The 23,839-nt window shown below is 34.1% G+C and overlaps 1 protein-coding gene and 2 long non-coding RNA genes across 4 annotated transcripts; 1 reads left to right on the top strand and 2 right to left on the bottom strand.

Annotated features, from left to right (window-relative positions):
• Positions 1–799: 799 nt before the first annotated feature.
• LOC105960181 (uncharacterized) lies at positions 800–6,970 on the top strand. Of its 2 annotated transcripts, XR_016029957.1 has the most exons (3): positions 830–1,242; positions 2,116–3,432; positions 6,783–6,970. XR_016029957.1 is itself a non-coding variant. In XM_012984353.2 (2 exons), exon 2 carries the CDS (start codon positions 2,118–2,120, stop codon positions 3,252–3,254), a length of 1,137 nt encoding a protein of 378 aa, XP_012839807.2. In that variant the 5' UTR covers positions 800–1,242; positions 2,116–2,117; the 3' UTR covers positions 3,255–3,628. The 2 variants fall into 2 exon arrangements, 1 of the variants encoding a protein (XP_012839807.2); XM_012984353.2 differs by lacking the exon at positions 6,783–6,970 and having other exon boundaries at positions 800–1,242; positions 2,116–3,628.
• On the bottom strand, positions 3,961–5,604 carry LOC105960182 (uncharacterized). The gene is made up of 3 exons (XR_016029958.1): positions 5,325–5,604; positions 4,404–4,895; positions 3,961–4,239 (listed from the first exon to the last, which is right to left on the bottom strand). It is a non-coding gene; the product is annotated as an uncharacterized LOC105960182 (long non-coding RNA).
• Positions 6,971–7,750: 780 nt separating the features above from the next.
• LOC148765028 (uncharacterized) lies at positions 7,751–9,706 on the bottom strand. The gene is made up of 2 exons (XR_016029912.1): positions 9,331–9,706; positions 7,751–8,934 (listed from the first exon to the last, which is right to left on the bottom strand). It is a non-coding gene; the product is annotated as an uncharacterized LOC148765028 (long non-coding RNA).
• Positions 9,707–23,839: the final 14,133 nt, after the last annotated feature.

The raw sequence follows: 23,839 nt of genomic DNA, 5'->3' as shown, positions 1-23,839 counted from the left end.
GTTTTATTATTATTAATATATAAATAATAATTATTATTAGTAATTAGAAATTTTGGATTATAAAATAATCAATTTGAATGGTTCGGACCGCCCGCCCATTCACAATTCACGGGTCGGGCACCGTTAAAAAATAACTGTTAAGCCGACGGGCCAACCCTCTTATTCGAACTGTTGGTTTGGAAGTTGGAACCACTAGTTCCACGGGTTGGGTAAACCCAACCTTCAAACCGGCTCTTATAGACACAGTCCGGTCATGATTTTGGGTTAGAATCTCTTCACCACAACCCCATACTGTTTGGGGGTGGTAAACGAGTTGAGTCGCTTGTGAGCTCAATGAACCGGCTCGAAAAAACTCGAACTCGTTTTTAGTTGTTCACGAGTTCACGAGCCGGCGCGACCCTAATGGTATTATTTTTTTTTGTTTTTATATATCATTCTTATTTTTTTATTTATTAAATAGTGTATAATAATACAAATATTATAGAAACAATATCATAAGAACATATAAATATTAAAAAAGTATATATATATATATATATATATATATATATATATATATATATATATAAATTACAGTCTATTGTTTATTTTAAATTTGTTTTATTATAATCCAATTATTTTTTAATAATAAAATTTAATAATTACAAAAAAAAAAAACTAAAATGAGCTTGGACTCGAACTCGAGCAAAAAATAAATAAACTCGAGCTCGACAAAATAAACTCCATGCCGAAATAGGCGAGCTCGACTCGTCCACAATCACACCACTAGGTCTGTTTATCCACATTTGATAAATAATAAAACATTGATTTTAGTCTTAAGGTTAGGCTGATTGCAAGAGGTGCAAAAATGTAATTTCACACTAAATTTCTCCTTCCCCATCTCTCTCTTTCTCTCTCATATATATTTTCAAGCTTTCTCTCTCATCGCCAATACGCCCCACCCCTTCCACCTACTCAAACCCCTTCCACCACCGCCTCCGCCTCCGCCTCCGCCAGCCGCTTAATTTCTGTTCTCTCTACTCATTTGGAAAAAAAATAATTAATTAAATAAATTGATCTCTTCCCAGCTCGCCCCTCCAAACCCCGGTGAACTGTAAACCAATTTTTTTATTGACCATTTCACCCTCGATGATTTTATACATTTCTACCTGTAATTTTTTCTTGTAGCTTTTTTTCCTCATTTTGTAGTGCTCGATCACTAACTTATTCTCTCAGTTCGCGAGGATCTGAGGTTCATACCAAGTAAGATAATTTTTCTCTATTTTTATTTTTTAATTTTTTGATTTAATTTGTTCAGATAAATGGGGGAAGGTCAAATTTTGGGATTTTTCCGAGGTTTATTCGATTGGGTATGACATGTTAATCGCTTGATTAAACCCTTTATTGTTTTAGTTTTTGGATTCTTCATTTGGTCTGATTTTACAGGGTTTTGATTCATTTTTTCCGATGTAGTTTTGTATCAATTGGATTTATTTATTTATTTTTGAGTAATTCCTCTATTTTTCCTTGAAGCTAATTGAATGAAAAATGGTAACTTCTCAACTGAAATTTAGAGGGTTTATTGATTCTCAGCTGTTTTTTTTTTTTTTTTAATTTCTGTTGAATGTATTTGCATGTTTATGTGGATCGGAGCATGATCGGATCACTTATTCGGCAAATAATGGCACATAAAAAATGTTTAAAATCGGAAGCTTTTTGTGTTTGATGGTTCGTTGTTTCGGTCTGTTGCTCGTACATTTATTGTACTTGTCGATATTTATCTACGTAATCAAATAGATCGGAACTACTTGTTTGAATTTTAAACTTCATCGGCTATTACACTCGATGATTCCACGATTAGAAAGAAAATAAATATCAGCTAAACAAGAGTAAAGAGATTTTGTTCGTTGAGAAATTGACAACATTTATCAGTTATCCAAAGTCGTCTACATTTATCGGTTATCCAAAGTTGTCGATTTATTACCATTGGGTTGAATTATGTCTCTTCGGTCCGTCGATGTTCGCTTAGAATCTTTTGTGGATTGCATGCAGATTGATTGTTTCTCTCAGTAAATCTTCTTTAACTAGTTAGCACAACTAATATCTTTATTCCTTTTTATTTTTTTTGGAGTTTAGTAATGAAGAGGACAACGTACTACAATGCAATAGCACCTTCAGTGCAAGATCCATGGCCTATAAAAAAAGCGCTCACGCTTTCCGATGTTGACATCACACATCCATTTCTAACATTATCTCGTCAGCAAGTCGAAACCTACATAGTCGTGTACATGACACCTCAGCAGCAGGAGCACTTGAGAGCCGAAGGGCAGGTTGGTCTTAACGCGCAAGACGATGACACGGGCGATATGTACGTAATGAAACTAAAATGGCGTGGGAGTTATTACAACCTCATCGGAAAATGGGGGAAAGTTGTCCGGGGCAAAGGTCTCTACGTAGGTCAAGAAATCAAACTCCGCTGGTTCAATGGCTGCCTCCACTTCTCTGTCCCGCAGCAGCAGATTGTTACGGTGGTCCAGCAGGTGCCACCTGTCAGAATGGTGGCAGCTTCTTTAGTGCACGATCACTGGCCAATCAGAAAGGTTCTAACATCGTCCGATGTCGACCCTAACCACCCTTTTCTCCCTCTGCCTCGTAAATTAGTGGAGGAGAATATTCTTATCCATTGGGTCCCACAAGAAAGGGAGAGACTGAGAAAAGAAGAGCAGGTCTCTGTGAATGCTAGGGATTACGACACGGGCGATACGCACGAAATGAAATTGAAGTGGCGCGGAAATTATTATAATTTAATCGGAAAATGGGGGAATATAATTAGGCTTAAAGGGCTAGGTGTGGGGCAAGAGATAAGAATACGCTGGTCAAATAATTGCTTGTACTTTTCTGTGCCGGAGGAGCGTTATGTGGCGACTGCATCAGGGGGGCATGATAATTGGCCGGTCAAGAAAGCTTTGACTTTATCCGATGTGGATACGAATCACCCGTTTCTAACTTTGCCCGGTAAAGCTGTGGAGGACCATATTCTGTTCTATTGGACACAACAAGCGCGTGAGCAGTTGAGGAATGAGAGGCAGGTTGGTATAAATGCGCGAGATAATGATACGGGGGAGTTGTATGTAATGAAGCTGAGGTGGCGCGGGAGTTATTACAATCTTATCGGGAAATGGGGTAAGATTATTAGAGAGAAGAGGTTGCAGATCGGGAGGGAGATTAGAGTGAGATGGGATAACGGATGCTTGATATTTTCGGTTCCTCAGTGACGTGATTTGGTGGCGGGGGTCCGTTTTGGTGTAGATAAACGGGGTGGAGAGGTTTTTTCGCCCCTTCTAATTTATGATTTTTATTATATTTTTTCATCGAAGAATGAATTCTCTCGAAAGATCCAAGAGGGCATCAGATTTCGTGGTGAAAACGAGGTTCTTGGTTATTGGCAGAAAGGTGTTGGGATGTTGATTAAAGAAAGAAAATCATGTTTTAATCTGGTGCAGTGTATGGTCACTGTATTTTACTATTTTAACTTTTTTTTTTTTTGTATTATGTATATTAGATCTTCTTTTGTTTGTGAAATGCAGTCCAAATTATATTTGTACTTTTACATAATTATTATATGAGAAGTAAAGTCAGTTTATTGAAATCCCTTGTTATACAGTAGGTTAAATTCCACTTGCCCCTCGACTCTGACCCAAGTGTTTTCAACTATTAGAGCTTTGGTCTGAGAAATAATTAAGAGTGCATCCAACAACACTTGTAAAACAAGTGTATCCTAAATCGGAATGAATTAAGAGTGATTCCGATTCCGATTCCGAGGCATTCCGAAATCGGAATGAATTTTTTATTTCCGGTTTTTTTGAAACCCATTTTCTACTTCCGAAATTATTTAAAAATTCTCCAAAAAAGTCATTTCGATCCATTCCGTCCAATTTCCACCCCTAGGAGTAACACATAAGAAACTACATAAACAAATACTAAAGAAAATTGAACTAAATATATGAACATTAGAGTTTTGGTCTGAAATAAAATTAAGAGTGCATTCAACAACACTTGTAAAACAAGTGTATCTTAATTCAAAAATCCTACAAAATAACCTATTACAAACAAGTGCATAACCGAATTCAAAAATCCTACAAAATAACCTATTTAAGCATTAGCCAATTCTCCAGTCTTGCACATTCCCCCTACTAGAATTCATTTTTGCACCAACAGATCCAAACTTGTTCAAAATATCAGGCCCACCTAGATGAACACCTGGATGAACAAATAAATAATTCAAAGAAATAATTCAGCTCCAAAAAATAAGGTTTGATGTAATATGAAATGACAAAAATAGAGAACCCATTCAGTTCGAAGAAAGAAGACAAAGACGGGAATTAGCATAAACAAACAACCCGAAAAAATCACTAAATACTTACGATTTCATTCATGACGATAGAAATTAGCCAAAGTAATATTTGCATCGAGTATCAAATCCAAAGAGGCATTGACGGGCAACTCGAATCTAGCGTCGTTGTAAAACCAGAAAATTCCTCTATATTTCTCTCGTAACTGCTCAAGAGTCATATGAGAAGACCACCTATCAATTTCATCATTGTTTGCCGGCATTAAACCTGCCGGTGGTTGGGAACCCAAGGGATAGTCGGCTGCAAGTTGAACGCCATCCACGTTAGGTTGAGGTAGAAATGGATGGCCAAATGTGTGTTTGACAATCGAAACAAACTGGACGGTCTTCCAATGCAGACCCACAGTAGAACTGATACTTTGCCAATTGGTGAACCTAGCGATGCTTACATTCGAGCGGGCTTCTATCCTATCCAAGCGGTCTGCTATTCCATTTAATGTATCTTGAATCGTTTGAAGTGTAGCTTCGTTCTCGATCGGAACACCAGACCTAACATTTGCCATTCCTGGTGAAGGAGGAGAACCGGACAACATTAGTTTCGACTTTCGAATACAAGAATCGGCACAAATGTGAATCGTTACATTTTAGAAAGAAAAAAACATATCTTTAGTGAAACATGCATACTACAACAGAGCAAAAAGGTTTCCTAAAAAAAATCTAATATAAGTCAGAATATTGATAGCCAAATTATGTTCATAATAAATAATCCACTACTGCATTCTATCTTCACAACAAAAATATCAAGAATATTAACTTCATACTCAAAATTATAATTACTTTTATTTAAAAAATTAATCAAGAAACTAGATAAAAACCATCGGTCAGTTGATTTTATTTTACAAACACCCAAGTCTGTGTGTGTGTGTGTGTGTTCGATTGTGTAAGGAAAAGGAAAAGGAAAAAATGGGGAAATAAAAAAAGACCAAAAATTAACCTTTACGGTGACTAGACGGCGGCGGAGTGGCAGAGAAGAACCGAAGAAGTGGGCGGTGCCACCGTGCCAGGCGAACGTCCGGTAGAAATTGTGTCGACGACTAGGGTTTAGTTCAAAAATCAAAGAGGTGAAATGTGTTACAAATATCTCTCACAAAACTGGGTGAATTGCGTTTTGCACCCCAAAATTAACAGTGTTTGGCGTTTTGCACCCTAACATTTGAAAATTGGCAATGTCCATCCTCACAAAATATATCTCATGCCAAAATGCACCCTTCCTCGTGATATTTTAGCCAAAACTCAAAAATACATCGTGATATTTTACACATTTGAGGAATTTTCATTCTTTATGTTTTGTTTTCTTACTTAATATTTATTTTAATTATTTTACTTGTATAGAAATTTATAAACAAACATAACTGTCTAACTGGTGATTTATTCCATATATTTCGCATCGAATTAAGAAAATTGTATATAAAATTTATAATTTGATTTTAATTTTCAAAGTAATTCAAAAAATCCTAATTTTTCATAAAATTAATATACATTAAAAAAAAATAGAATGAGCACTGTTGGACATGATTAACTGTTTTTAAATGAGTAGTTATATGAATTAATTAAAATAAGGCTTTACATATTATTTTTTTTCTTAAACTAAAAACTATAGTATACCATCAAGCACGAAAATCCCTACAAAAGTTAATGTATGGTGATGTGTTGATTTTTGGGTAAAAAATTCATAAGGAATTGATGTGGGGTGCATAGTGCCATGAGAAATATAATTTCAGGGTGGAGTTTGCTAATTTTGAAATATTGGGTGCAAAATGCAATTTCACCCTCTAAAACTCACAACAACTCTCAATAATCCTCTCCAATCCTATAATCTCATCAACTTTGAAGATAATTTCTACATATGTCAATTATAATTAGTTTATTTCATTAATTATATGTTAAAAAGCCCCGAAAAAATTGAACTATTCATTACTTATTACTTAAAAATTATTAATCAGTTATTAGCTAATTATTTACTAAATAACTATTAATCATTAATTATGTATTTATTGATTAATTATCAATCAATTAATAATTAATTATTTGGACGTGAAACAGTGGTTCTCACGCTCAATATGGGTGTGGATGGTGTTTTTCCGTTCCTGATTTAGGCATAAAGTATGATATTTCATACATGTTTTGGATGTGGATAGCTTAAAATAAGGACTTTTAAAATCCTAGAGAGGGAATATATAGTGGATGCTTGATATTTTCGGTTCCTCAGTGACGTGATTCGGTGGGTGGGGGTCCGTTTTGGTGTAGATAAACGGGGTGGAGAGGTTTTTTCGCCCCTTCTAATTCTTGATTTTTATTATATTTATTCGTCGAAGAATGATTCCTCTCGAAAGATCCAAGAGGGCATCATAATTTCGTAGTGAAAACGAGGTTCTTGGTTATTGGCAGAAAGGTGTTTCTTGAAGTTTGAGATATTTATATTGAGGAGAATGCTACCAACTGGAATTTCAAATGTTGGGATGTTGATTAAAGAAAGAAAATCATGTTTTAATCTGGTGCAGTGTATAGTCACTGTATTTTACTTTTTTACCTTTTTATTTTTTTGTATTATGTATATTAGATCTTCTTTTGTTTGTGAAATGCAGTCCAAACTCAGTTGTACTTTAACTTGAAATGCTTCTGCTGAAAAATACGAGAGTAGGAATATATAATTAATATTTGCTTTTGATTAATGTTTTTTCTACTTGTACTTTTTCATAATTATTATATGAGAAGTAAAGTCAGTTTATTGAAATCCCTTGTTTATAAAGAAGGGTAAATTCCACTTTTCCCCGTCGTACTCTGACATGACCTCGCTTCATCCCCTTATACTCTCAATTGCATCGATTTACCCCTATACTTGTACAATTGTCCCAATTTAGCTCTCTCCGTCAATTTTCACAATTTTCACTTTGATACCGTTTGGTCAATGTACGTAAATTATAAATTCAGAAACGCCACTTCTTCCTATTACACTTACGTTTCTTCTTCTCCCAATTAACCCCACTTCCCCCTTCCAAAAAAATAACAAGGATCGTATTATCCGCTTTCTTGCAAGTACTAATTTAGTTTTAGATTAGTCGATTTTCGTTGTAAGCGTATTCAACTATTAGAGCTTCCGTCTGAAATAATTAAGAGTTCATCCAACAAAACTTGTAAAACAAGTGTATCTAAATCGGAATGAAGTAAGAGTGATTCCGATTCCGAGGCATTCCGAAATCGGAATGAATTTTTTATATCCGTGTTTTCTGGAACCCATTTTCTACTTCCGAAATAATTTGGAAATTTTCAGAAAAAGTCATTTCCGATCTATTCAGTCCGATTTCCACCCCTATGAGTAATAAATACACAAGAAACTATATAAACAAATACCAAAGAATATTGAACTAAATATATAAACATTAGAGCTTTCGTCCGAAATAAAATTAAGAGTGCATCCAACAACACTTGTAAAACAAGTGCATCTGAATTAAAAAAATCCTACAAAATAACCTATTACAGCATTAGCCAATCTTCAGTCTTGCACATTCCCTCCTACTCGAACCATGTAATATGAAATGACAAAAATAAAGACCCCATTCAGTTCTAAGAAAGACGGGAATTATCATAAACACTGCGAAAAAAATCACTAAATAGTTACAATTTCATTCATGACAAAAGAAATTAGTCAGGGTTTTATTTGCATCGAGTATTAATTCCAAAGGAGCATTGTTAGGCAATTCAAATCTAGGGTCGTCGTTAACCCAATAAATTCCTCCCTTAACAGTTAGACGAGAAGACCACCTATCAATTTCGTTGTTGTTTGCCGGCATCAAATCTGCTGGCGGTTGAGAACCCAGGGGATAATCATGTGCAAATTGAACGCCATCCACATTAGGTTGAGGTAGAAACGGATGCCCAAATGTATATTTGACAATCAAAACAAATTGGAGAGTCGTCCAATTCGGACCCACAATAGAAGTGGTCCTTTGCAAATTGGTGAACCTGGCGCAACTTACAGTCGAGCGGGCATCTATCCTATCCAAGCGACCGTCTATGCCATCCAAGCGACTGTCTATGCCATCCAAGCGGCCTACTATTCTATTTAATGTAACATGAATCATTTGAAGTTGTTGTTCGATACTAGGTTTGTTTGGAATATTATTTGCCATTCCCGGTATAGAGAGCTGGACAACATTAGTTTCGAATACAAGAATCAGCACACAGGTGAATATATACTATAAATCAGCCTCTCATCTACCGGGAATGGCAAATAATATTCCAAACAAGCCTAGTATCGAACAACAACTTCAAACCATTCATGTTACATTAAATAAAATAGTAGGTCGCTTGGATGGCATAGACGGTCGCTTGGATGGCATAGACGGTCGCTTGGATAGAATAGATGCCCGCTCGACTGTAAGTTGCGCCAGGTTCACCAATTTGCAAAGGACCACTTCTATTGTGGGTCCGAATTGGATGACTGTCCAATTTGTTTCGATTGTCAAATATACATTTGGACATCACTTTCTACCTCAATAATATGGATGGCTGGCGTTCAATTTGCACATGATTATGTCAGCCGTCTACATTTTAGAAAAAAAAAAAAAACATATCTTTAGTGAAAAATGCATACTCCAAGCAAAAAGGTTTCCTATAAAAATAAATACTATAAATCAGAATATTGATAGCCAAATTTTGTTCATAATAATCCACTACTGCATTCTATGTATTCATAACTTCACAACAAAAAAATCAAGAATATCAACTTCATACTAAAAAATTATAACTTTTTTAAAAAATTAATTTCGAGTAAAGGAATCGGCCATTTACAAAGATGGAACAAATACCAGCAATATTTTTTTTTAATTTAAAAAAATTCATCAATGGAGGGTTTGATTTTATTTTACCAAACACCCAAGTCCGTGTGTTCGATTGCGTAGGAAAAGAAATGGGGAAATAAAAGAAGACCAAAAATTAACCTTAACGGTGACTAGACGGCGGAGGAGTGGCAGAGAAGAACCGAAGAAGGGGGCGGTGCCACCGTGCCAGGCGAACGTCCGGTAGAAATTGTGTCGACGACTAGGGTTTAGTTCAAAAATCAAAGAGGTGAAATGTGTTACAAATATCTCTCACAAAACTGGGTGAATTGCGTTTTGCACCCCAACATTAACAGTGTTTGGCGTTTTGCACCCTAACATTTGAAAATTGGCAATGTCCATCCTCACAAAATATATCTCATGCCAAAATGCACCCTTCCTCGTGATATTTTAGCCAAAACTCAATAATATATCGTGATATTTTAAACATTTGAGGAATTTTCATTCTTTATGTTTTGTTTTCTTACTTAATATTTATTTTAATTATTTTACTTGTATAGAAATTTATAAACAAACATAACTGTCTAACTGGTGATTTATTCCATATATTTCGCATCGAATTAAGAAAATTGTATATAAAATTTATAATTTGATTTTAATTTTCAAAGTAATTCAAAAAATCCTAATTTTTCATAAAATTAATATACATTAAAAAAAATAGAATGAGCACTGTTGGACATGATTAACTGTTTTTAAATGAGTAGTTATATGAATTAATTAAAATAAGGCTTTACATATTTTTTTTTTCTTCTTAAACTAAAAACTAGGCGGCGGCAGAGTGGCGGAGAAGAACCGAAGAAGTGGGCGGAGGTGAACGTCCGGTAGAATGAAAGAAAATTGTGTCGACGAAGAATTAACGAGCAGTAAAACTAGAAGTTTCACTGAGAAAGTAAGAAGATTAAATTAGACTAGGGTTTAGTTAAAAATCAAAGAATTGATAGTAGGGTAAATTCAACTTTCCCCATGTACTTTAGTTTAATATCACTTTGTCCCCTTCTACTCTTGATTGCATTGATTTGCTCCTCTTTACTTGAAAAATAGTCTCAATGTGGCTCTCGCCGTCAGTTTTTACTAAACCTTATTATTTAGTTAATCTAAGTTTGAAAATTACAAAAAAATCACATCTCCCAGTTTAAATAATAATTTTTTTTTTTTTTTTACTAAATAGTAAGATTTACTTTGATTTGGTGTTTGATTACCCCTATATTTTCTGGGTCGATCCGCCAAAATAATGTTGTCATTGCTTATCATGACTACTTGTGAGATAACTAATTGAACCTTGAGATGTCCAATAACATTATTGTGCATTGATTAGATACGTAAATGACACACTTGTCTTTCTAGTTTCCATCTCTTTATCAGACACATTCAATTTTTTTTTAATAATTAATATAAAATAAAAATGAAAAAGAATCGAAAAAAATAAAAATTGAAATAAAAATTCGGAAAAAATAAATAAATAAATTTCTACAAAGCAAATTAGAAAAAATATTATTATATTTTTGAAAACAAAAGTTCGAAAAATATTTTTTTCAAAAAAAAAGAAAAAAAAAATCGGAAAAAAATCGAAATATTATATTTTTTTCCGAAAAAATAAAGAAAAATATATTTTTCAGAAAATAAAAAAAGAATATCGGAAAAACTTAAGAAAAAGAAATTCAAAAAAGAAGTTCTGAAAAAAAAAATTGAAATGTTTTTGAAAAAAATCGAAAAATAATTAAAAAAAAAACTGAAAATAAATTTTTTTTCGGGAAAAATAAAAAGAAAATCGGAAAAAAATAAAGAAGATAAAAAATTAAAAAAAATATATATATTTTTGTCGAAAAAAATAAAAAAATAACAAAATATAAATATTAAAAAGAGGAAGAAAAAAGCTATGTACAATATTAAAAAGAGAAAGGGTAATTCGGTCTTTTTTAAGTAATTGGGTTGATGTTAAGGAAACCAAACATCCAACACTATTAAATAATTGGGAGATAAAAAATTCAAAATTTGATAACAAACATCTTATAAAATAATAAGCGTATTATTTTATAGAGAAAAATATCTTATCTTGGCAACCGAAATATAGTTTATTTTAAACATTACAAAAACATAAGTTAAACACGACATAATTAATGCCTCCCTACTATCCAACACGACATCACGACAATACGAAACACAACATTTCAAGTTAAACGTTAAAAAGAACGAAAATACAGCTTATTACGATAGTAATTTAATATATAACTCGAGGTAAAATTACATTATAGTACAAATACAAAATTTCAAGTTAAACATTAATAATAACAAAAATACAATTTATTAGAATTGTTATTGAATTTTTAACACGCAATAAAATTACATTACAATATAAAATACAACATCTCAAGTTAAACATTTAAACGAACGAAAATACAAGATCACGTTGAAAGAAATGATCATAATTGTGACCCACAATTATGGTCATTTCTTACTATTTGTGAGATTCTTATTCTTTTTACTACATAAAAAACAATTGTATTAAATAACTTTAAAAAATAAATTAAGGGGTTTCGTGTGAAAGTGCACGAAATGCAAGCTTGCGTTTCGTGTAAATTTACACAAAATAAAACAACATTCTAAAAAAAGACATTTCGTGTTGTATTGCACGAAATGGAGCGTTTTATTTCGTGCAATCAATACAAAATCCATAAAAAGGGCAAAATTTGATTAAAAAAACACTTTTTTTTACCTTAAAATCAAAGTCGGTTTCATTCGTGTTGATAATTATTGTGTTATAACTGATACTATCGAAAAAAAATGATTTGGAAAGTTTAAAAAATCGAAGGTTGCGATGATTTGGAAAAGGTTAAAGTATTTTTCAATAAATAAATTATTTCGCACTATAGTTAAAAAAAATTGCACTATGAATAGTAAACCCGTTATTTTTATACTACAAAGGTCAAATGGAGTTTGACTTTTAATGGAGTTTGACTTTTATTTTTATACTACAAAAGTCAAATGGAGTTCGATCATATATGTGAAAGCACATAACATCACATACGAATGCATTATTTTTTATCTACAAAGCTAAGAACCACGAAGCATGAATATTATCATAACACATAGCCGTAACATATAGCTCTACATATAAACATAATATTGTTTACCTCAATCTTGGTATATTGGACACACAGTCCTCTTTCGTATTATACGAATATAAACGCCTTATATTGCTCGTAGACATAAAGTCCCTGTAGTATCAATTTAACACTTTACGCATATAAATGTAGTTCAGCATGATCCTTATCAGAACCCCACTGTGACCATCTAAACATAGTTAATATACACAACACATAAGTCACAAAAGCATATTATTTCCACATAATCACTTTAATATGCAAAAATGACTAAAATGCCCTTGAATGCAATGCGTGTTAAAAATTATTTGTTCATTTTATCGGACCAGGAAAAGATTAATTTATGTACTCAGATAATAAACCTGTTACGAGCCTGTTTTCACTAGTGGTAGCTACCCACACATTTCATAAAATTGGATACCAGCCCATCGTATCCGAGTTGTTCATTACCCGAGTATTCCTTTAATCTTTCAAACTTTAAAAAAATGCGTGTTATGCATGCACATGAACATTTAGACCGTAATTCAATTACCAATTTAGACATCACAATTATCCAATCAAGCGTGGCACAATAAACACAAATCACGTAAAGATTATTCATCCACACACATACACATATAGCTGCACACACACATATTTATAATAGTATTTTATATAAACCATAGATCGGAATTTTCACTCGACGACCACGTAGGTTGCTATAGAGATATAATATAGCATAGTATACATATATAAGCCATGGATCCGGAATTGTTTCCATGACCACGCATCTTAGGATATATATATATATATATATATATATATATATATATATATATATATATATATATATATATATATATTAGTATTAACGAGTATAATAAATTAATAAGTCCACAACTACTCTCAACCATTTCCAATTCTTACACACACACAACACTCACATAATGAATCTCAAACCAACATACCTAAATCAATCGAAACATATAGATAGTAGCATATAATGACTTAAATGAGTACTTCTTGACCATAACTATACTTAATTATAATTAAATTCAATTTATTATGCTTAATATAAGTTTAATTCTTCTATTCATGGTAGTTAAACTCGCGAGATATCGCGATATTTATCGTGATACGGTACGGTCCCAATCAAAAACGATACAATTAGGACTCTGTATCGGCTATGTTTAAATATCGGTAAATATCGCGAGATATCGTGTCGTATCGCCATATCACGATACGATACGATATTTACGATATTAGTCAAAATATTTAAAAAATATAAAAACAAAAAATAAACGAAATATTCACAGTTTCAGGGCTGAAAAATGGATTTCAAAATAACCCTTCAAATTCACGACCCTAATCAACCTTTCTCACTTCAATTTCTTCAAAAAATATCACAATATGACAACCCTAACTCAATCCTATAAATTCTTGTTATTTTTTTGCACGATTCAAGTGCGAATTTATGAGTGATAGATTAGTCTTTTAGAAATTATGAGTGATAGACTAGCCTTTTAGAAATTATGGATTCGAATTTGAACTTTGTTGATGTTATTTTAAGAGCAACTATGATTATTTTTTCCCTATTTTATAATGCAATTTTGAAATTTGAAACATTTATTTGACTTTAAAATATTAAATTTTACATGCTTATAGTATTTCTATTACGTAAATATATATATATATTTTATTATTTTTAATAGTTGGTTAAATATCATACAATACGATACGATACACGGAGGAAAACGATACGCTGATATCGATAACCATGCTTCTATTAACTAAGGGTCAAGAATTTAAAACCATACTTCTAAACATATTTTCTAGTTCAAAATAATTCCTTTTAGAAAATCTGATAGTTTCCAGAACAGAGCAATCAACTTCAAAATTTTCAAATAATTTATACCTTTAACGTAACCAAACACTGTGAAATTTTGCAGAGTAGAAGTTTAATAAGTCTCTAATCATATTCAAGTGAAATCATGTAAATCAAATTAGTATAAAGTCGTATTAAACACATAATTCATGAATACTCAGTAACACTTGTGCACACCAAAATTACTACACGTACACAACATGCACACATGACACACTTCAACAATTAGCACATATATACACAAACTCTATACACAAGACACATGACACTCTCATATAACACATATCATTCAATTGTAAAATATTTAAATATGATTTATAAAATATGCTAACATTTAATTATTCTTATGAAATAAGATTATACACTAAAGACAAATACGTAAATTCTCAATGAGTATTATTATTAACATAGATTAATTATTTCACATATATACTTTAATTCACATAATAAAATTCATGAACTAATTCACTTAATTCATTTAATCATATAACCATAATTAATCATCTAATTCGAAATAAACAAATTAACCAAATTATAAAATCTAATAAACATTGTAATTCACATAAAAAATTAACATACTGAAATTAACTAATAACTCATCATAAATCAAATTTATTAAAATATGAGCACACATGAGTTAACTAATTAATTTAATTTCATAATAAATTCTAATTCACATAATTAGTAGGAGTATAGCAACTGGATCACATAACCACATAATTAGAACTACTAAGTTAATTAACTAAGAAAGTACACATAATTCTAATATAAACATAAATATCATAGCTCACAAAATCGTGTAAATAGTTAGAATGCATAGAAATTACAAATAAATTCATGATTTAATGGATATAATGTTTATGGAAATGCGGGATGTTACAAGTAACGGTTCACGTAAATATCTATACATGTGTCCCTCTACCATGGTCCTTTAATTAATTTTTTTTTTCATTTTTCGTATGTTCTTAGTGCTTTGCACTTCAATATTTCAAACATCTTTAATTTAAAATAATAAAAAAAATCAAGACAACGAAAAAACATACTTCACGATGTTTTACATAATTTTTTTTTAATAATTATTTAAACTTTGAGAGGTGGCGTTTTTGTGATTTCAGTGCTTAGATCAAATGGTCAATGTCAAAATGTCTGACAACTAACAGGCAGGACCACATTGAGTCAATTTTTCAAGTCCATGGGTCAAATCGATGCAATCGAGAGTAGAAGGGTGTAAAGTAATAACAAGACAAAGTATAAGGAGGAATTGTGGAATGTACCCTTAATATTTTAGTCATATTGTATATTGTAATGTAAGACGACAAATACAATGGAGCAAATAGAGTAAATACATAAGAAACTATATAAACAATTAATAACAAATACTTCAAATAAACATCAACAACAACTATTAGTTTAACTTTAACACAAATAAAAATAGTTACAAAATCCTGCAAAATAATGAATAGAGAAATAACTCAAGCTCCAAAAAATAAGGTTTCATGTAATACGAAATGACAAAAATATAGAACCCATTCAGTTTCAAGCGAGACGACAAAGATGAGAATTAGCATAAACACTCCGAAAAATCACTAAATACTTACGATTTCATTCATGGCAAAAGAAATCAGACAAAGTATTATTTGCATTGCATATTAATTTCAAAGGGGCATTGTCGGGCAACTCAAACCTGACGTCGTTGTAAAACTAGTGAATTCCTCTATATTTCTCCCTTAATTGCTCAATAGTCAGACGAGCCAATCACCTACCAATTTCGTTGTTGTTTGCCGACATTAAATCCGCCGGCGGTTGGGAACCCAAGGGATAATTAGCTGCAAATTGAACGCCACCCACATTAGGTTGAGGTAGAAAGGGATGCCCGAACGTATATTTAACTATCGAAACAAAACGGGCAGTCCTCCAATTCGGATCCCCAGTAGAAATGGTCATTTTCCAATTGGTGAACCTAGCGATGCTTACATTCGAGCGGACATCTATCATATCCAAGCGGTCTACTATTTCATTTAATGTATCTTGAATCCTTTGAAGTGTAGCTTGGTTCCCGATCGAAACACCAGACCTAGCCTGATTGACTCAGAGATGCTAGATATGGCCATGAACCGGCCTGTTGACGAACTGGACCGATCCGAACGATGAACCGGTACCGGAACCGTGAACCGGCCCGTGTCCCTCGGAATGGGCCCGATTCTTGAATTATGTGAATCGTGAACCGCCAGACCGAACCAGCGGTTCACAATGGCTAGTGAACCTGCCCGGGTACCGGTGAACCGGCGACTATTTCATTTTAATTCTTGGTGTTTTGCACTTCAATATTTTAAAATTAGCAAAGTCCACCTTTAAATTAAAGTAATAAAAAATTTAAGACAACCAAAAAACATAGTCCACGACTTCAGTCACAATTTTTTTTTTTTAAACTATAAGAGGTGGCGTTTTTGTAATTTCATTGCTTAGGTCAAATGGTGTCAAGGTCAAATGTTGACAACTAACACTCATGGTCACATTGAGACAATTTTTGAATTGCAGGGGTCAAATCGATGCAATCGAGAGTAGAAGGGGGTAAAGTAATAACGGACCAAAGTATAGAGGGAATTGTGGAATGTACCCTTGATATTTTAGTCATATTGTATATTGTAATGTAAGGCGACAAATACAATGGAACAAATGGAGTAAATACATAAGAAACTATATAAACAATTAATAACAAATACTTCAAATAAACATCAACAACAACTATTAGTTTAACTTTAACACAAATAAAAATAGTTACAAAATCCTGCAAAATAATGAATAGAGAAATAACTCAAGCTCCAAAAAATAAGGTTTCATGTAATACGAAATGAAAAAAATATAGAACCCATTCAGTTTCAAGCGAGACGACAAAGATGAGAATTAGCATAAACACTCCGAAAAATCACTAAATACTTACGATTTCATTCATGACAAAAGAAATCAGACAAAGTATTATTTGCATTGCGTATTAATTTCAAAGGGGCATTGTAGGGCAACTCAAACCTGACGTCGTTGTAAAACCAGTGAATTCCTCTATATTTCTCCCTTAATTGCTCAACAGTCAGACGAGCCAATCACCTACCAATTTCGTTATTGTTTGACGACATTAAATCCGCCAGCGGTTGGGAACCCAAGGGATAATTAGCTGCATATTGAACGCCACCCACATTAGGTTGAGGTAGAAAGGGATGCCCGAACGTATATTTAACTATCGAAACAAAACGGACAGTCCTCCAATTCGGATCCCCAGTAGAAATGGTCATTTTCCAATTGGTGAACCTAGCAATGCTTACATTCGAGCGGACATCTATCCTATCCAAGCGGTCAACTATTTCATTTAATGTATCTTGAATCCTTTGAAGTGTAGCTTGGTTCCCGATAGGAACACTGGACCTAGCCTGATTGACTCAGAGATGTTAGATATAGCCATGAACCGGCTTGTTGACGAACTGGACCGATCCGAACGATGAACCGGTACCGGAACCGTGAACCGGCCCGTGTCCCTCGGAATGGGCCCGATTCTTGAATTATGTGAATCGTTAACCGCCAGACCGAACCAGCGGTTCACAATGGCTAGTGAACCTGCCCGGGTACCGGTGAACCGGCGACTATTTCATTTTAATTCTTGGTGTTTTGCACTTCAATATTTCAAAATTAGCAAAGTCCACCTTTAAATTAAAGTAATAAAAAATTCAAGACAACCAAAAAATATAGTCCACGACTTCAGTCACAATTTTTTTTTAAACTATAAGAGGTGGCGTTTTTGTAATTTCATTGCTTAGATCAAATTTTGTCAAGGTCAAATGTAGACAACTAACACTCATAGTCACATTGAGACAATTTTTGAATTGCAGGGGTCAAATCGATGCAATCGAGAGTAGAAGGGGGTAAAGTAATAACGGACCAAAGTATAGAGGGAATTGTGGAATGTACCTTTGATATTTTAGTCATATTGTATATTGTAATGTAAGGCGACAAATACAATGGAACAAATGGAGTAAATACATAAGAAACTATATAAACAATTAATAACAAATACTTCAAATAAACATCAACAACAACTATTAGTTTAACTTTAACACAAATAAAAATAGTTACAAAATCCTGCAAAATAATGAATAGAGAAATAACTCAAGCTCCAAAAAATTAAGGTTTCATGTAATACGAAATGACAAAAATAGAGAACCCATTCAGTTTCAAGCGAAACGACAAAGATGGGAATTAGCATAAACACTCCGAAAATTCACTAAATACTTACGATTTCATTCATGACAAAGAAATCTGACAAAGTATTATTTGCATTGCGTATTAATTTCAAAGGGGCATTGTCGGGCAACTCAAACCTAACGTCGTTGTAAAACCAGTGGGTTCCTCTATATTTCTCCCTCAATCGCTCAACAGTCTGACGAGCCAATCACCTACCAATTTCGTTTTTGTTTGCCGACATTAAATCCGCCGGCGGTTGGGAACCCAAGGGATAATTAGCTGCAAATTGAACGCCACCCACATTAGGTTGAGGTAGAAAGGGATGCCCGAACATATATTTAACTATCGAAACAAAACGGGCAGTCCTCCAATTCGGATCCCCAGTAGAAATGGTCATTTTCCAATTGGTGAACATAGCGATGCTTACATTCGAGCGGGCATCTATCCTATCCAAACGGTCTTTTATTTCAACTAATGTATCTTGAATCGTTTGAAGTGTAGCTTGGTTCCCGATCGGAACACCGAACCTAGCCTGATTGACTCAGAGATGCTAGATATGGCCATGACCCGGTCTGTTGACAAACTGGACCGATCCGAACGATGAACCGCTACCGGAACCGTGAACCGGCCCGTGTCCCTCGGAATGGGCCTGATTCTTGAATTATGTGAATCGTGAACCGCCAGACCGAACCAGCGGTTCACAATGGCTAGTGAACCTGCCCGGGTACCGGTGAACCAGCGACTATTTCATTTTAATTCTTGGTGTTTTGCACTTCAATGTTTCAAAATTAGCAAAATCCACCTTTTAATTAAAGTAATAAAAAATTCAAGACAACCAAAAACATAGTCCACGACTTCAGTCACAATTTTTTTTTTTAAACTATAAGAGGTGGCGTTTTTGTAATTTCATATAAGAGGTGGCGTTTTTGTAATTTCATTGCTTAGATCAAATAGTGTCAAGGTCAAATGTTGACAACTAACACTCATGGTCACATTGAGACAATTTTTGAATTGCAGGGGTCAAATCGATGAAATCGAGAGTAAAAGAGGGTAAAACAATAACGGACCAAAGTATAAGGTGGAATTGTGGAATGTACCCTTGATATTTTAGTCATATTGTATATTGTAATGTAAGGCGACAAATACAATGGAACAAATGGAGTAAATACATAAGAAACTATATAAACAATTAATAACAAATACTTCAAATAAACATCAACAACAACTATTAGTTTAACTTTAACACAAATAAAAATAGTTACAAAATCCTGCAAAATAATGAATAGAGAAATAACTCAAGCTCCAAAAAATTAAGGTTTCATGTAATACGAAATGACAAAAATAGAGAACCCATTCAGTTTCAAGCGAAACGACAAAGATGGGAATTAGCATAAACACTCCGAAAATTCACTAAATACTTACGATTTCATTCATGACAAAGAAATCTGACAAAGTATTATTTGCATTGCGTATTAATTTCAAAGGGGCATTGTCGGGCAACTCAAACCTAACGTCGTTGTAAAACCAGTGGGTTCCTCTATATTTCTCCCTCAATCGCTCAACAGTCTGACGAGCCAATCACCTACCAATTTCGTTTTTGTTTGCCGACATTAAATCCGCCGGCGGTTGGGAACCCAAGGGATAATTAGCTGCAAATTGAACGCCACCCACATTAGGTTGAGGTAGAAAGGGATGCCCGAACATATATTTAACTATCGAAACAAAACGGGCAGTCCTCCAATTCGGATCCCCAGTAGAAATGGTCATTTTCCAATTGGTGAACATAGCGATGCTTACATTCGAGCGGGCATCTATCCTATCCAAACGGTCTTTTATTTCAACTAATGTATCTTGAATCGTTTGAAGTGTAGCTTGGTTCCCGATCGGAACACCGAACCTAGCCTGATTGACTCAGAGATGCTAGATATGGCCATGACCCGGCCTGTTGACAAACTGGACCGATCCGAACGATGAACCGCTACCGGAACCGTGAACCGGCCCGTGTCCCTCGGAATGGGCCTGATTCTTGAATTATGTGAATCGTGAACCGCCAGACCGAACCAGCGGTTCACAATGGCTAGTGAACCTGCCCGGGTACCGGTGAACCAGCGACTATTTCATTTTAATTCTTGGTGTTTTGCACTTCAATGTTTCAAAATTAGCAAAATCCACCTTTTAATTAAAGTAATAAAAAATTCAAGACAACCAAAAACATAGTCCACGACTTCAGTCACAATTTTTTTTTTTAAACTATAAGAGGTGGCGTTTTTGTAATTTCATATAAGAGGTGGCGTTTTTGTAATTTCATTGCTTAGATCAAATAGTGTCAAGGTCAAATGTTGACAACTAACACTCATGGTCACATTGAGACAATTTTTGAATTGCAGGGGTCAAATCGATGAAATCGAGAGTAAAAGAGGGTAAAACAATAACGGACCAAAGTATAAGGTGGAATTGTGGAATGTACCCTTGATATTTTAGTCATATTGTATATTGTAATGTAAGGCGACAAATACAATGAAACAAATGGAGTAAATACATAAGAAACTATATAAACAATTAATAACAAATACTTCAAATAAACATCAACAACAACTATTAGTTTAACTTTAACACAAATAAAAATAGTTACAAAATCCTGCAAAATAATGAATAGAGAAATAACTCAAGCTCCAAAAAATTAAGGTTTCATGTAATACGAAATGACAAAAATAGAGAACCCATTCAGTTTCAAGCGAAACGACAAAGATGGGAATTAGCATAAACACTCCGAAAATTCACTAAATACTTACGATTTCATTCATGACAAAGAAATCTGACAAAGTATTATTTGCATTGCGTATTAATTTCAAAGGGGCATTGTCGGGCAACTCAAACCTAACGTCGTTGTAAAACCAGTGGGTTCCTCTATATTTCTCCCTCAATCGCTCAACAGTCTGACGAGCCAATCACCTACCAATTTCGTTTTTGTTTGCCGACATTAAATCCGCCGGCGGTTGGGAACCCAAGGGATAATTAGCTGCAAATTGAACGCCACCCACATTAGGTTGAGGTAGAAAGGGATGCCCGAACATATATTTAACTATCGAAACAAAACGGGCAGTCCTCCAATTCGGATCCCCAGTAGAAATGGTCATTTTCCAATTGGTGAACATAGCGATGCTTACATTCGAGCGGGCATCTATCCTATCCAAACGGTCTTTTATTTCAACTAATGTATCTTGAATCGTTTGAAGTGTAGCTTGGTTCCCGATCGGAACACCGAACCTAGCCTGATTGACTCAGAGATGCTAGATATGGCCATGACCCGGCCTGTTGACAAACTGGACCGATCCGAACGATGAACCGCTACCGGAACCGTGAACCGGCCCGTGTCCCTCGGAATGGGCCTGATTCTTGAATTATGTGAATCGTGAACCGCCAGACCGAACCAGCGGTTCACAATGGCTAGTGAACCTGCCCGGGTACCGGTGAACCAGCGACTATTTCATTTTAATTCTTGGTGTTTTGCACTTCAATGTTTCAAAATTAGCAAAATCCACCTTTTAATTAAAGTAATAAAAAATTCAAGACAACCAAAAACATAGTCCACGACTTCAGTCACAATTTTTTTTTTTAAACTATAAGAGGTGGCGTTTTTGTAATTTCATATAAGAGGTGGCGTTTTTGTAATTTCATTGCTTAGATCAAATAGTGTCAAGGTCAAATGTTGACAACTAACACTCATGGTCACATTGAGACAATTTTTGAATTGCAGGGGTCAAATCGATGAAATCGAGAGTAAAAGAGGGTAAAACAATAACGGACCAAAGTATAAGGTGGAATTGTGGAATGTACCCTTGATATTTTAGTCATATTGTATATTGTAATGTAAGGCGACAAATACAATGGAACAAATGGAGTAAATACATAAGAAACTATATAAACAATTAATAACAAATACTTCAAATAAACATCAACAACAACTATTAGTTTAACTTTAACACAAATAAAAATAGTTACAAAATCCTGCAAAATAATGAATAGAGAAATAACTCAAGCTCCAAAAAATTAAGGTTTCATGTAATACGAAATGACAAAAATAGAGAACCCATTCAGTTTCAAGCGAAACGACAAAGATGGGAATTAGCATAAACACTCCGAAAATTCACTAAATACTTACGATTTCATTCATGACAAAGAAATCTGACAAAGTATTATTTGCATTGCGTATTAATTTCAAAGGGGCATTGTCGGGCAACTCAAACCTAACGTCGTTGTAAAACCAGTGGGTTCCTCTATATTTCTCCCTCAATCGCTCAACAGTCTGACGAGCCAATCACCTACCAATTTCGTTTTTGTTTGCCGACATTAAATCCGCCGGCGGTTGGGAACCCAAGGGATAATTAGCTGCAAATTGAACGCCACCCACATTAGGTTGAGGTAGAAAGGGATGCCCGAACATATATTTAACTATCGAAACAAAACGGGCAGTCCTCCAATTCGGATCCCCAGTAGAAATGGTCATTTTCCAATTGGTGAACATAGCGATGCTTACATTCGAGCGGGCATCTATCCTATCCAAACGGTCTTTTATTTCAACTAATGTATCTTGAATCGTTTGAAGTGTAGCTTGGTTCCCGATCGGAACACCGAACCTAGCCTGATTGACTCAGAGATGCTAGATATGGCCATGACCCGGCCTGTTGACAAACTGGACCGATCCGAACGATGAACCGCTACCGGAACCGTGAACCGGCCCGTGTCCCTCGGAATGGGCCTGATTCTTGAATTATGTGAATCGTGAACCGCCAGACCGAACCAGCGGTTCACAATGGCTAGTGAACCTGCCCGGGTACCGGTGAACCAGCGACTATTTCATTTTAATTCTTGGTGTTTTGCACTTCAATGTTTCAAAATTAGCAAAATCCACCTTTTAATTAAAGTAATAAAAAATTCAAGACAACCAAAAACATAGTCCACGACTTCAGTCACAATTTTTTTTTTTAAACTATAAGAGGTGGCGTTTTTGTAATTTCATATAAGAGGTGGCGTTTTTGTAATTTCATTGCTTAGATCAAATAGTGTCAAGGTCAAATGTTGACAACTAACACTCATGGTCACATTGAGACAATTTTTGAATTGCAGGGGTCAAATCGATGAAATCGAGAGTAAAAGAGGGTAAAACAATAACGGACCAAAGTATAAGGTGGAATTGTGGAATGTACCCTTGATATTTTAGTCATATTGTATATTGTAATGTAAGGCGACAAATACAATGGAACAAATGGAGTAAATACATAAGAAACTATATAAACAATTAATAACAAATACTTCAAATAAACATCAACAACAACTATTAGTTTAACTTTAACACAAATAAAAATAGTTACAAAATCCTTCAAAATAATGAACATATAAATAATTCAGCTCTAAA

The sequence above is a fragment of the Erythranthe guttata genome, chromosome 14 (assembly GCF_056151865.1).
Source record: "Erythranthe guttata isolate IM_541 chromosome 14, IM_541, whole genome shotgun sequence".
NCBI lineage: Eukaryota > Viridiplantae > Streptophyta > Magnoliopsida > Lamiales > Phrymaceae > Erythranthe > Erythranthe guttata.
The sequence above is the reverse complement of the archived record's forward strand: the minus strand, read 5'-3'. Positions and strand labels throughout refer to the sequence as shown.